General features: G+C 39.0%; 3 protein-coding genes across 4 annotated transcripts; 1 reads left to right on the forward strand and 2 right to left on the reverse strand.

Annotated features, from left to right (window-relative positions):
- Positions 1-1,478: 1,478 nt before the first annotated feature.
- Positions 1,479-6,506, forward strand: LOC137827023 (protein FAR1-RELATED SEQUENCE 9). Of its 2 annotated transcripts, none has more exons than XM_068633214.1 (3): positions 1,479-1,729; positions 2,214-3,694; positions 5,661-6,506. In XM_068633214.1, the coding sequence occupies exons 2-3, from the start codon at positions 2,219-2,221 to the stop codon at positions 5,829-5,831; spliced, it is 1,647 nt and encodes a 548-aa protein (XP_068489315.1). In that variant the 5' UTR covers positions 1,479-1,729; positions 2,214-2,218; the 3' UTR covers positions 5,832-6,506. The 2 variants fall into 2 exon arrangements, with proteins under 2 accessions (XP_068489315.1, XP_068489316.1); XM_068633215.1 differs by having other exon boundaries at positions 1,491-1,729; positions 5,664-6,506.
- LOC137825462 (uncharacterized) lies at positions 5,832-11,509 on the reverse strand. Its single transcript, XM_068631126.1, has 6 exons — positions 11,326-11,509; positions 10,025-10,657; positions 9,830-9,919; positions 8,556-8,800; positions 6,558-6,635; positions 5,832-5,864 (listed from the first exon to the last, which is right to left on the reverse strand). The coding sequence occupies exons 1-6, from the start codon at positions 11,507-11,509 to the stop codon at positions 5,832-5,834; spliced, it is 1,263 nt and encodes a 420-aa protein (XP_068487227.1).
- Positions 11,510-11,739: 230 nt separating this feature from the next.
- LOC137825463 (uncharacterized) lies at positions 11,740-12,683 on the reverse strand. Its single transcript, XM_068631127.1, has 2 exons — positions 12,478-12,683; positions 11,740-12,367 (listed from the first exon to the last, which is right to left on the reverse strand). Exons 1-2 carry the CDS (start codon positions 12,681-12,683, stop codon positions 11,740-11,742), a joined length of 834 nt encoding a protein of 277 aa, XP_068487228.1.
- Positions 12,684-13,852: the final 1,169 nt, after the last annotated feature.

Below are 13,852 nucleotides of genomic sequence, written 5' to 3' on the forward strand. Positions count from 1 at the left end.
AATTTATTAAGTTTTGTAACTTCTTAGGTTTATCGTAAGTTTGCGTCTAGTTACTCTCTAAAAGACAATGTTCTTGGAGAATAGATAGTGTTTTCGAATATTGTTTATCAGACTATATTCCTAATCACCAGACCACTGTTTTCAGGCATTAGACGATGTCTTTAGACATTTTTTTCAGACGCATAGTACAGGTCCTAGATATACAAATAATTAATGATCTTAACTAAAGATTTGATAAATGAGAGGACTATCTTAAATATGTGAACGTATTATTTTTATGTTTTATTTAGTTTTCTTTTCAATTATTGTAATTTAATATTTGTTTTATATTATCTTTTAATTTTGTATGTCAAATTAATTTTATTTAATTAAATGTGATACTTTCACCAATTTAAGTTATTATTTCAAATTTTAATATTTTTGTCACAACCTATTATAAACTCCTCAACATTTTTACAAGTACTTGTATTTTATATATTTTTAAAGCATATTGCTAACGTTGTTAGATGCCGTGACAATATAGTGTAATTGACAATTATTTTAGAAGTTACACAATAGATATAAATTTTCTCAATATTAAATCCAATTTTATTTATAAAATACTAGCGGGAACACAGACACTTAGGTGCTTTGTATCCGCATTTTTTATTTTTTTAGTATTTTTTTTTATTTTTCAAAAACAATTTCTCTTAATAACATTAAAATGAGAAGTTAAAAAGTAGTGGAGAGAGAAAGTGGGAAGTAGGTACTAGAGAGAGTGGAAAATAGGATATGTGGGTTATGTGTAGTGGAGAATCATAAAATCTGTTTCTTAAATAAATTTTAATAAAAAAAATATCAGTTTAAATCAGAAAAGTAACGTATCAAATCTTCAATCTCCTGCTAAAGTGGTCCACAAAATATTAATTTTTTTTATTTAACAGAGAGAAGATCTTTAAAATAGAAAAGTAACTAATCAATCTCCTCACTCTCCCCACTTTCTCCATTCTCTCCACTCTCCAGTTAAATAATAACAAATAAAATAAATTTTAAAATTAAAAAAATATTTTATTAATTTTTAAAATTATAAAATGTCCAAATAACCAAAATAAATTAATACAATAAATTATTAAGTAAGAATAAAATGGAAAAATATTAAGAGCAGTTAAGAGGGGAATAAGAAATGACACAATGACCATAATACAATAATAAAATTAAATATTAATATAAGGATAAAATAGAAAAAAAAATTAAGAACAGAGGGGAATCCCCTTTATATACAGGTATAGGTAAATAATATTTTAAAAAATCTTTTATTATATTAATAAAAATTCAATTTTTACTATTTCATTCCTTTCTTCTTTCATGTAAACAACTTCTTCAGTTCTCATTAATTTTTATCCATTTTAATGATTTTTTTAATTTATATTTTACTAACAACAATTTTAATATTATTATTTTTTACTTTATTTTTCATAAAATAAACTTCTCTCTTCTTTACCATACCAAATACGATTCTCTTCTCCGAACTTCCTATGCCCTAATTAAATATCAAATTAAACATCACATCCTTTTTACCTTTCCCCAACGTCGCAGTTCTCACAGTTCAGCCGCACGTTTCCAAGTCCCAACCAACGCCCCCTCCACCCCTCTCGGCCACCGGGCCATCAAGAAAGGAAGCCACCGCCGTCTGTCACTTGGTCAGGACGCTCCCACCGTCACGACCCCACCGCTCACAGCCACTCTGACCGTAAGTTTTAGAAAATAAATTCTCGGCTGCTTGCTTGTTCTTCTGTAGTTGCTGCAGCTTGTAGGTTGTTCGCGTACAGAAGCAAGATTTCAGAAATTATTAATTTTTTGTTTTTTAGTATATTAGAGTTTCCGTGTTCATGGAAAGGAGTCGTAAGCTGCATTTCTATATTACATTTTGTTTAACTATCGTTGGCTGAGCTTTTTTTGGCCTTATATTATAGCTGGCTACTTGCGTTATCTATGTGAGTTTTATGTAAGTTGATGATCTGCTTTGACCTATTCTGATTACTCATAAGAATATAGTAGTCTTATTCACATTTGTTTCTGACGTACTGGGATTAGATATAGCAGGGTCATGGAATCTTTGCCTTTTTATTAAGAGTTTGAAATTCTAATTGATTACCTTTTCATAATTTTTTTTTGGATTTCGTTTAATTTGTTTTTGGGATAATCCTGATCACTGTCCGCTTGCTCCCTTGCAGCACATATGAGTATCACTAGACAGCGTACCCTTGGTGGCGGGGGTCATGTATTGGATTACTTGAAGCGCATGCAGGCAGAAAATCCTTCTTTCTTTTATGCAGTCCAGGATGACAATGATCTCTCATGTGGTAATATATTTTGGGCTGATGCCGCATCTAGAACAAACTACTCTTATTTTGGAGATGCTGTTATATTGGACACAACGTACAAGACTAACCGATACAGGGTGCCATTTGCCTCTTTCACTGGGTTGAATCATCATGGGCAACCTGTGTTATTTGGTTGTGCATTGATTCTCAATGAATCTGAGTTATCATTTATATGGCTATTCAGGACTTGGCTTCATGCCATGTCTGGCCGTCACCCTGCCTCCATCACAACAGATTTTGACCCTTCAATACATGTTATTGTTGCCCAAGTTCTCCCTTCAACTCGCCACCGGTTTAGTAAATGGAGCATATTTAGAGAAACCAGAGGCAAACTAGCTCATTTATGCCAATCACATCCTGCTTTTGAAACTGAATTCAAGAAATGCATTCATGAGAGTGAGACTACTGATGAGTTTGACTCTTATTGGCATTCACTCTTGGAAAGATTCTGTGTCATGGATAATGAATGGCTTCAGTCAATGTACAATGCACGACAACATTGGGTTCCTGTCTACTTGCGGGACAGTTTCTTTGGAGAGATTTCTTCGAATGAGGGAAATGAATGTTTGAATTTTTTCTTTGATGGATATGTGAATTCATCCACCACGCTACTGGGGTTGGTTAGACAATACGAGAAAGCTGTATCAAATTGGCATGAAAGAGAATTAAAAGCAGATTATGAGACTACTAATAGTAGTCCAGTATTGAAAACACCATCTCCTATGGAAAAACAAGCTGCGAATCTTTACACGAGAAAGATGTTCATGAAATTCCAGGAGGAGTTAGTAGAGACTCTTGCAAATCCTGCTACAAAAATTGATGATTCAGGAACCATCACTACGTATAGAGTTGCCAAATTTGGGGAAAACCAAAAATCTCATGTCGTCACTTTTAATTCTTTCGAGACAAAAGCTAGTTGCAGTTGTCTGATGTTTGAATATTCAGGAATTATTTGTAGGCATATATTGACAGTCTTCAGAGCTAAAAATGTTCTCACTCTTCCACCTCAGTATTTATTGAAACGCTGGACAAGGAATGCTAAAACTGGTACATTGTTAGAAGAACATGCATCTGAATTGCCGAGTAGTTCACGAGAGTCTGTGACAGTTCGTTATAACAATTTGCGTCAAGAAGCAGTCAAATATGTGGAAGAAGGGGCAAAATCAATCCAAATCTACCATGTTGCCATGAGAGCTTTGCAAGAAGCTGCTAATAAGGTTTGCACTGTAAAAAATCAGATTACTGGAACTGCAGAGGGAGCAACAGTAACCAATGGAAGCAGGGGTGATTTGCTTGCAGCAGATGAAGATGTTGCAAGTTATCAATCTGTGGTTAGTTTCTTTGAACTTATGATTTTTTCCTCAGATAAAAAACTCATTGCGTTCTCACTAGAATAATTATGTACACAAAATCAAACTACATGAAATACTTAAGTTCATACAATCACAAAACATAAATATCACTAAGTTTTTGGCTCCAAACTCTAACTATATCATCTTCGACATCATCATCTTCTCATATGATAAGTGTGCATCATCAACATTAGTATAAAAATTTATATTATCAAAATCGAATGCATCTAGAATTGAATCAGTTAAACTTGGTCTAACTATGTCAACATTTCCACCATCACCTTCATTTTGAACTTGCTCAAGATCAACATTATCTCCATCTTTAATTATCCATTCATTAGTAAGTAGACTCAATATTATCAAATGGGAGAGCAACAATTTTTCTAATTTGTTTATTTTTGAGCTTCAAGTTATACATGACAATGACATAAACCAAGTAATTTATCTTTTTATGATGCAAACGGTTTCTTGTTTTTGTATGAATCTATAAATAAATATGGATTTTAAAAAACTATGTAAACCAAATAAAGAAAATTAAAAACCACAAAGAACTTGACAGACTTGAATTACCATTTCAAATAAGCTCTAATTACGCTCACACCCAAAAGAACTTCAAGTCAAGCTCAAAACTCAAATAGCAAATCCCTTCAACTTTGGAGTTCCATCCCCAATTATCTCCTTCCATTTTCTAGGAAACATAGCTTTCCTACAATCTTTTGGATTTTCCATAGCGAAAAGTCCTTTAGCACAATGAAAATTAATAAGTTGCAAATTAATTTTTTTCCTTTCAGCGACATCCTTGACCAATCTTCTCATGCATATATACAACCCTTCTTTTACGTTAGGATCATCATTTCTAAAATTAGGTTCATAGAGCAAGTAAGGGTTAAGGTAATATGCAACAACATGCAAAAGCCTATGAAGTTGATTATCCCACTTCTTTTTATAAGTATGAAAATATCAATGATGCAATGTTAGTAATAATTACACAAATAAATAATGAAATTTTAAAAGTGAGAAGGCTTAGAAAATTTACCTTTTCTTAATATTATTATTGAATTTGTCCTTCTATTTTGCACAATCCCTTGCCTCGTATATGAAACCCATTGCGGGTTTTATATCTAAATCCACTGGTTGAAGGTTGACCATCAGAGGGGCAACAACTTTGAGGCAAGTGGTTACATTCTCCCAAAACCGGCTATCTTATACCACATTCTCAACTTTTCTGCTCTCTGTGAACTTCCAAAATTGCTTGTTTTCCACTCTTTAAATCTAAACATGGTCAATAATGATTCTTTCAATTCATGAAGACAAGCTATAGTCAAATAAACCGTGACAATTCTAGTGACACCTAGCCTAAACAAGTCTCTTCCTTTTATGAACTTCTTTAACATGGTAATTAACATTGTTCTTCCATAAATGTAGGTGATGATCTTTCTTTCCTTCAAGATAGTAATTTGATGGACCTCTAAATTCTTTTTTAAAATCATCAAAGATCAAATCAATGCAATGGGTAACACACAGGGTGCAATACAATTTTACATGAAGAATTCATATTGTATACCTTTTGGTTATAACATATTTGTTGGTTTGTGATGGACTTTTTTTTACTTCTTTTACTTTAAGTCTATGGTGATCTTCTTTTCTCATCTCTTAATATTTTAAGAAATTGAAATTACCTTCCCAGTAAGTTTAAATTGAAGCTTCTAAAATTGAGTCTGTTGTCATGACTTGGGTCTGATATAGGATAATAGGAATGGGACATGGTCTTGATACCTCCTTGTTTTTGTGCTTATCTTGTGAATCTTTTGACATTATACTATAAATACAGTTTCTTTTTTACTAATTATTTTGTACAACACAGATTTTGTCAACCTATAATATGTGACTTGTATTTTTGTTAATACACATGGTATACTAAATTTTTCCTTTGGATCCTCTCTAGCAGGCAGAGAAGCAAAAGAAAATTCAAGAGTTGACTGCTGAGTTAGAAGTCGCAAATCAACAATGCGAAGTTTATAGAGCAAACTTGCTAGCTGTGCTAAAGGATATGGAAGAACAAAAGTTAAAGCTATCAGTAAAGGTCCAAAATGCAAGACTTAGTTTGAAAGAATGACTACCGTGATTCGGAAGGCTTTAAGGTATATGCCTGTGTAATGAAGATCTCAGGAAGACATTAAGCATCATAGAATATTTGAAGAAGGAAGAACAAGAGGAGATTACTCAAGAGAGAGAACAAGAGATGGAGCTTAAAGGAGGGAGATAAGAAGCACAATAAATTTATAAAACTTGGAATTATTTTTAGAAAATGTGATGAACAATATTTTAGACATTTCCAGAAGGTTCTAAGATATTCTAAGGAAGAATGAAGTGAAAAGATGCATGAAGTCACGTAGTCACCTCATTAATGAGTTATGTAAGTTTATGAATTTAATCACTTCATTAATGATGAGGTGGTAAATTCCTATGTACATCACCGCAGGATTTTGGCCATAAAAGGGTCTTCTCATTCATATTCTACACACTTGAAAGGAGAATTAGAATGTTGTGAGAATTTTAGACTTTAGGTTTAGGTTTAGGTTTTTATCTTGGAGAGTGAGTTCAAATGGCAAATAATATTTGTATTTATTCTTGCCTCAGCCAAGGTGAGGTGTTCTAACATCACTCCTTTTTTTGTTCATTCTTTTTCAGTTTACATTTCGCTCTTGTATTGTTGTGTGTGGCCGAGAGTTGCACAGAGTGCCATGGATGTTATATCAACTTTAAATTCGCTAAGTTGATAGATTCTTAATTTCTAGAGGACTCCATCACTATCTGTACATTTTGATTCCTTTTAGGGTACCAGAATAACCTTTGCGTAGTTTATTACTGTCCAAGTTTGAATGTAACAATTGTGCAGCTCATGGCATGAAGCCAAGTCCTGAATAGCCATATAAATGATAACTCAGATTCATTGAGAATCAATGCATAACACAGGTTGCCCATGATGATTCAACCCAGTGAAAAAGGCAAATGGCACCCTGTATCGGTTAGTCTTGTACGTTGTGTCCAATATAACAGCATCTCCAAAATAAGAGTAGTTTGTTATAGATGCTCCATCAGCCCAAAATAAGGATTTTCTGCCTGCATGCGCTTCAAGTAGTCCAATACATGACCCTCGCCACCAAGGGTACGCTGTCTAGTGATACTCATATGTGCTGCAAAGGAGCAAGCGGACATTGATCAGGATTATTCCGGGAGAATTTTTCAGAAATTTTGTGCAAACCAAGGCCCTCTACCGAAATTTGTGAAATTTCGGCCTAATTTCTGCAATTTCATTCTGGGTCCGTATTGCGCTGAAAAAAATTCACACAAGCACTTTCATATGTTTTTTGCACCCAGACAAGGAGGCACGTCCATAAACGAATCACAAAAAGAAGATACGGGGAAGAAAAGCCAGGACGTTTTGTTTTCGGAAAACCGGTTTTGTTCACTCTGGTCTGGGACTTACTACGCCTTACTCTTTCGATATTTTGGTCTGAAATTTTTACCAGACATTTGTCACTGTGTCTATTGAGTTTTGGCTGAGGTTTGAGACCTAGATTCGTCCCACAAGATTGGCAATAAATTTTTTATTCGTCACTGTCAGGGCTGAGAGGAAGGTTCGTTTGTGTGTGAAACTGTTTGATTTTTTTCGTGGGTGAACACTCATCCGTTTGACCTGAAATTTGTCGCGTTTTGTCCCAAATTCAGTGGAGATTCTTAGGTGGAATTTCAGGAAAAAATTATTCCGGGAGAATTTTTCAGAAATTTTGTGCAAACCAAGGCTATCCTCTACCGAAACTTGTGAAATTCCGGCCTAATTTCTGCAATTTCATTCTGGGTCCGTATTGCGCTGAAAAAAATTCACACAAGCACTTTCATATGTTTTTTGCACCCAGGCAAGGAGGCACGTCCATAAACGAATCACAAAAAGAAGATACGGGGAAGAAAAGCCAGGACGTTTTGTTTTCGGAAAACCGGTTTTGTTCACTCTGGTCTGGGACTTACTACGCCTTATTCCTTGGGTATTTTGGTCTGAAATTTTTACCGGACATTTGTCACTGTGTCTATTAAGTTTTGGCTGAGGTTTGAGCCCCAGATTCGTCCCACAAGATTGGCTATAAATTTTTTATTCGTCACTGCGAGAGCTGAAATAAAGGTTCGTTTGTGTGTGAAACTGTTTGATTTTTTTCGTGGGTGAACACTCATCTGTTTGACCTGAAATTTGTCGCGTTTTGTCCCAAATTCAGTGGAGATTCTTGGGTGGAATTTAAGGAAAAAAATATTCCGGGAGAATTTTTCAGAAATTTTGTGCAAACCAAGGCTATCCTCTACCGAAACTTGTAAAATTTCGGCCTAATTTCTGCAATTTCATTCTGGGTCTGTATTGCGCTGAAAAAAATTCACACAAGCACTTTCGTATGTATTTTGCACCTAGGCAAGAAGGCACGTCCATAATCGAATCACAAAAAGAAGATACGGGGAAGAAAAGCCAGAACGTTTTGTTTTCGGAAAACCGGTTTTGTTCACTTTCGGTCTGGGTTTTACTATGCCTTAATCCTTGGGTATTTTGGTCTGAAATTTTACCAGACATTCGTAACTGTGTCTATTGAGTTTTGGCTGAGGTTTGAGCCCCAGATTCGTCCCACAAGATTGGCTATAAATTTTTTATTCGTCACTGCGAGGGCTGAAAGGAAGGTTCGTTTGTGTGTGAAACTGTTTGATTTTTATCGTGGGTGAACACTCATCCGTTTGACCTGAAATTTGTCGCGTTTTGTCCCAAATTCAGTGGAGATTCTTGGGTGGAATTTTAGCTAACCTCACCCATGATAACCTCACCCACGATATCCTCACCCACGATAACCTCACCCACGACAAACTCACCCACGATAACCTCACCCACGATAACCTCACCCAAGATAACCTCACCCACGATATCCTCACCCACGATATCCTCACCCACGCTAACCTCACCCATGCTAAACTCACCCACGATAACCTCACCCACGCGAATATCACCAACGATAACCTCACCCACGATAAACTCACCCACGATAACGTCACCTACGATAAACTCACCCACGATAACCTCACCCACGATAAAGTCACCCACGATAACGTCACCCACGATAAAGTCACCCACGATAAACTCACCCACGATAAAGTCACTGCGAGGGCTGAAAGGAAGGTTCGTTTGTGTGTGAAACTGTTTGATTTTTTTCGTGGGTGAACACTCATCCGTTTGACCTGAAATTTGTCGCGTTTTGTCCCAAATTCAGTGGAGATTCTTGGGTGGAATTTTAGGAAAAAACTATTATGAGAGAATTTTTCAGAAATTTTGTGCAAACCAAGGTTATCTTCTACCGAAACTTGTGAAATTTCGGCCTAATTTCTGCAATTTCATTCTGGGTCCGTATTGCGCTGAAAAAAATTCACACAAGCACTTTTGTATGTATTTTGCACCCAGGCAAGAAGGCACATCCATAAACGAATCACAAAAAGAAGATACGGGAAAGAAAAGCCAGGACGTTTTGTTTTCGGAAAACCGGTTTTGTTCACTCTCAGTCTGGGACTTACTACGCCTTAATCCTTAGGTATTTTGGTCTAAAATTTTTACCATACATTCGTCACTGTGTCTATTGAGTTTTGGCTGAGGTTTGAGCCCAAGATTCGTCCCACAGGATTGGAAATAAATATTTTATTCGTCACTGCCAGGGCTGAAAGGAAGGTTCGTTTGTGTGTGAAACTGTTTGATTTTTTTCGTGGATGAACAGTCATCCGTTTGACCTAAAATTTGTCGCGTGTTGTTCCAAATTCAGTGGAGATTCTTGGGTGAAATTTCAGGAAAAAACTATTCCGGGAGAATATTTCAGAAATTTTGTGCAAACCAAGGTGTGAACTTTCAGCCTAATTTCTGCAATTTCATTTTGGGTCCGTATTACGCTGAAAAAAATTCACACAAGCACTTTCGTATGTTGGTTGCACCCAGGCAAGGAGGCACGTCCATAAACGAATCACAAAAACAAGATACGGAGAAGAAAAGCCAGGACGTCATAAAGTCACCCACGATAAAGTCAGCCACGATAAACCAACCCACGATAAAGTCACCCACGATAAAGTCACCCACGATATAGTGACCCACGATAAAGTCACCCACGATAAAGTCACCCGTGTTAAAGACACCTACGATAAAGTCACCCACGATAAAGTGAACCACGATAAACTAACCCACGATAAAGTCACCCACCATAAAGTCACCGACCATAAAGTCACCCACGATAAAGTTACCCAAGATAAAGTCACCCACCATAAAGTCAGCCACGATAAAGTCACCCACCATAAAGTCACCCACGATAAACTCACCCACGATAAAGTCACCCACGATAAAGTCACCCACGATAACCTCACCCACGATAACCTCACCCACGATAACCTCACCCACGATAAACTCACCCACGATAAAGTCACTGAAGAAAAAGTCACCGACGATAAAGTCACTCACGATAAAGTCACCCACGATAAAGTCACCCACGATAAAATCACCCACTATAAATTGAACCACGATAAAGTGACCCGCGATAAAGTCACCCACCATAAAATCACCCGCGATAAAGTCACCCACCATAAAGTCACCTACGATAAAGTCACCCCCGATAAAGTCACCCACGATAAAGTCACCCACGATAACCTCACCCACGATAACCTCACCCACGATAACCACACCCACGATAATCTCACCCACGATAAAGTGACCCACGATAACCTCACCCACGATAAACTCACCCACGATAAAATCACCCACGATAACCTCACCCAAAATAACCTCACCCACGATAACCTCACCCACGATAAAATCATCCACGAAAAACTCACCCACCATAACCTCACCCACGCTAAAGTCACCCACGATAAAGTCACCCACTATAAAGTCTCTCAGGATAAGTCACCCATGATAAAGTCACCCACCATAAACTCAACCACGATAACCTCACCCACGATAACCTCACCCACGATAAAGTCAGCCACGATAAAGTCAGCCACGATAAAGTCAACCACGATAAAGTCTCTCACGATAAAGTCACCGACATAAAGTGACACCCCGATAAAGTCACCCACGATAAAGTCACCCACGATAAACTCACCCACGATAAACTTAACCACGATAACCTCACCCACGTCACCTCACCCACAATAAAGTCACCAACGATAAAGTTCCCCACCATAATCTCAGCCACCATAATATCACCCACGATAAAGTAACCCACGATAACCTCACCCACGATAAGATCATCCACGAAAAACTCACCCACCATAACCTCAACCACGCTAAAGTCACCCACGATAAAGTCACCCACGATAAAGTCTCTCAGGATAAGTCACCCATGATAAAGTCACCCACCATAAACTCAACCACGATAACCTCACCCACGATAAATCACCACGATAAAGTCAGCCACGATAAAGTCAGCCACGATAAAGTCAACCACGATAAAGTCTCTCACGATAAAGTCACCGACGATAAAGTGACACCCCGATAAAGTCACCCACGATAAAGTCACCCACGATAAAATCACCCACGATAAACTCACCAACGATAAACTCAACCACGATAACCTCACCCACGGTCACCTCACCCTCAATAAAGTCACCAACGATAAAGTTCCCCACCATAATCTCAGCCACCATAATGTCACCCACGATAAAGTGACCCACGATAAAGTGACCCACGATAACCTCACCCACGATAATCTCACCCACGATAAGGTTACCCATGATAAACTCACCCACGATTCACTCACCCACAATAAACTCACCCACGATAACGTCACCCACGATAAAGTCACCCACGATAAAGTCACCCACGATAAAATCACCCACTATAAAGTCAACCACGAAAAAGTCACCCGCGATAAAGTTACCCACAATAAAGTCACCCATGATAAAGTCACCCATGATAAAGTACCCACGATAAAGTCACCCATGATAAAGTCACCCACTATAAATCAACCCATGATAACGTCACTCACCACGATAATCTCACCCACGATAACATAATCCACGATACACTCACCCACGATAAACTCAGCCACGATAAACTCAGCCACGATTACCTCACCCACGATAACGTCACCCACGATAAACTCATCCACGATAAACTCACCCACGATAACCTCACCCACGATAACCTCACCCACGATAACATCACCCACGCTAACCTCACCCACGATAACCTCACCCACGATATCCTCACCCACGATAACCTCACCCACGATAAACTCACCCACGATAATCTCACCTACGATATCCTCACCCATGATATCCTCAACCACGATAACCTCACCCATTCTAACGTCACCCACGATATCCTCACCCACGATATCCTCACCCACGATAAACTCACCCACGATAAACTCACCCACGATAACATCACCCACGATAAACTCACCCACGATAAACCCACCCACGATAACCTCACCCACGATAAACTCACCCACGATAACCTCACCCACGATAAACTCACCCAAGATAACCTCACCCACGATATCCTCACCCACGATATCCTCACCCACGATATACTCACCCACGATATCCTCACCCACGATAACCTCACCCACGATAACATCACCCACTCTAATCTCACCCACGATAACCTCACCCACGATATCCTCACCCAGGATAACCACACCCACGATAACCTCACCCACGATAAACTCACCCACGATATCCTCACCCACGATAACCTCACCCACGAAAACTCACCCACGATATTCTCACCCACGATAATCTCACCCACGATATCCTCACCCACGATAACCTCACCCATGATAACCTCACCCAAGATAACCTCACCCACGATAACCTCACCCACGATAACGTCACTCACGCTAACCTCACCCACGTCACTCCCGCTAACCTCACCCACGATAAACTCACCCACGATAAACATACCCACGATACCCTCACCCACGATAAAATCACCCACTCTAACGTCACCCACGATAAAGTCACCCACGATAACCTCACCCACGATAACTCACCCACGATAACCTCACCCACGATAACCTCACCCATGTAACCTCACCCACTCTAACCTCACCCACTCTAACCTCACCACGATAAACTCACCCACGATAACCTCACCCACGATAAACTCACCCACGATAACCTCACCCACGATACCTCACCCACGATAATCTCACCACGATACCTCACCCACTGAATCCTCACCCACGATATCCTCACCCACTCTAACGTCACCCACGATAAACTCACCCACGATAACATCACCCACGATAAACCACCCACGATAACCTCACCCACGATAAACTCACCCACGATAACCTCACCTACGATAACCTCACCCACGATAACCTCACCCACGATATCCTCACCCACGATAACTCACCCACGATATCCTCACCCACGATAACCTCACCCACGATAACATCACCAACTCTAATCTCACCCACGATAACCTCACCCACGACAAACTCACCCACGATAACCTCACCCACGATAACCTCACCCAAGATAACCTCACCCACGATATCCTCACCCACGATATCCTCACCCACGCTAACCTCACCCACGCTAAACTCACCCACGATAACCTCACCCACCGAATATCACCCACGATAACCTCACCCACGATAAACTCACCCACGATAACGTCACCTACGATAAAGTCACCCACGATAACCTCACCCACGATAAAGTCACCCACGATAACGTCACCCACGATAAAGTCACCCACGATAAACTCACCCACGATAAAGTCACTGCGAGGGCTGAAAGGAAGGTTCGTTTGTGTGTGAAACTGTTTGATTTTTTTCGTGGGTGAACACTCATCCGTTTGACCTGAAATTTGTCGCGTTTTGTCCCAAATTCAGTGGAGATTCTTGGGTGGAATTTTAGGAAAAAACTATTATGGAGAATTTTTCAGAAATTTTGTGCAAACCAAGGTTATCTTCTACCGAAACTTGTGAAATTTCGGCCTAATTTCTGCAATTTCATTCTGGGTCCGTATTGCGCTGAAAAAAATTCACACAAGCACTTTTGTATGTATTTTGCACCCAGGCAAGAAGGCACGTCCATAAACGAATCACAAAAAGAAGA

The sequence above is a fragment of the Phaseolus vulgaris genome, chromosome 8 (genome assembly GCF_000499845.2).
Source record: "Phaseolus vulgaris cultivar G19833 chromosome 8, P. vulgaris v2.0, whole genome shotgun sequence".
Classification (NCBI taxonomy): domain Eukaryota; kingdom Viridiplantae; phylum Streptophyta; class Magnoliopsida; order Fabales; family Fabaceae; genus Phaseolus; species Phaseolus vulgaris.

Coding starts and splice junctions, on each gene's coding strand:
- LOC137827023 (XM_068633214.1), top strand. CDS start 2,219: ATGAGTATCACTAGACAGCGTACCCTTGGTGGCGGGGGTCATGTATTG. Junction 3,695..5,660: donor TTGCAAGTTATCAATCTGTG/GTTAGTTTCTTT, acceptor GATCCTCTCTAG/CAGGCAGAGAAGCAAAAGAA.
- LOC137825462 (XM_068631126.1), bottom strand. CDS start 11,509: ATGGGTAACCTTATCGTGGGTGAGATTATCGTGGGTGAGGTTATCGTG. Junction 10,658..11,325: donor CGTGGTTGAGTTTATCGTTG/GTGAGTTTATCG, acceptor GAGACTTTATAG/TGGGTGACTTTATCGTGGGT. Junction 5,865..6,557: donor ACTACGCAAAGGTTATTCTG/GTACCCTAAAAG, acceptor TTCATTACACAG/GCATATACCTTAAAGCCTTC.
- LOC137825463 (XM_068631127.1), bottom strand. CDS start 12,683: ATGTTTATCGTGGGTGAGTTTATCGTGGGTGAGGTTAGCGGGAGTGAC. Junction 12,368..12,477: donor GGTGAGTTTTCGTGGGTGAG/GTTATCGTGGGT, acceptor GGGTGAGATTAG/AGTGGGTGATGTTATCGTGG.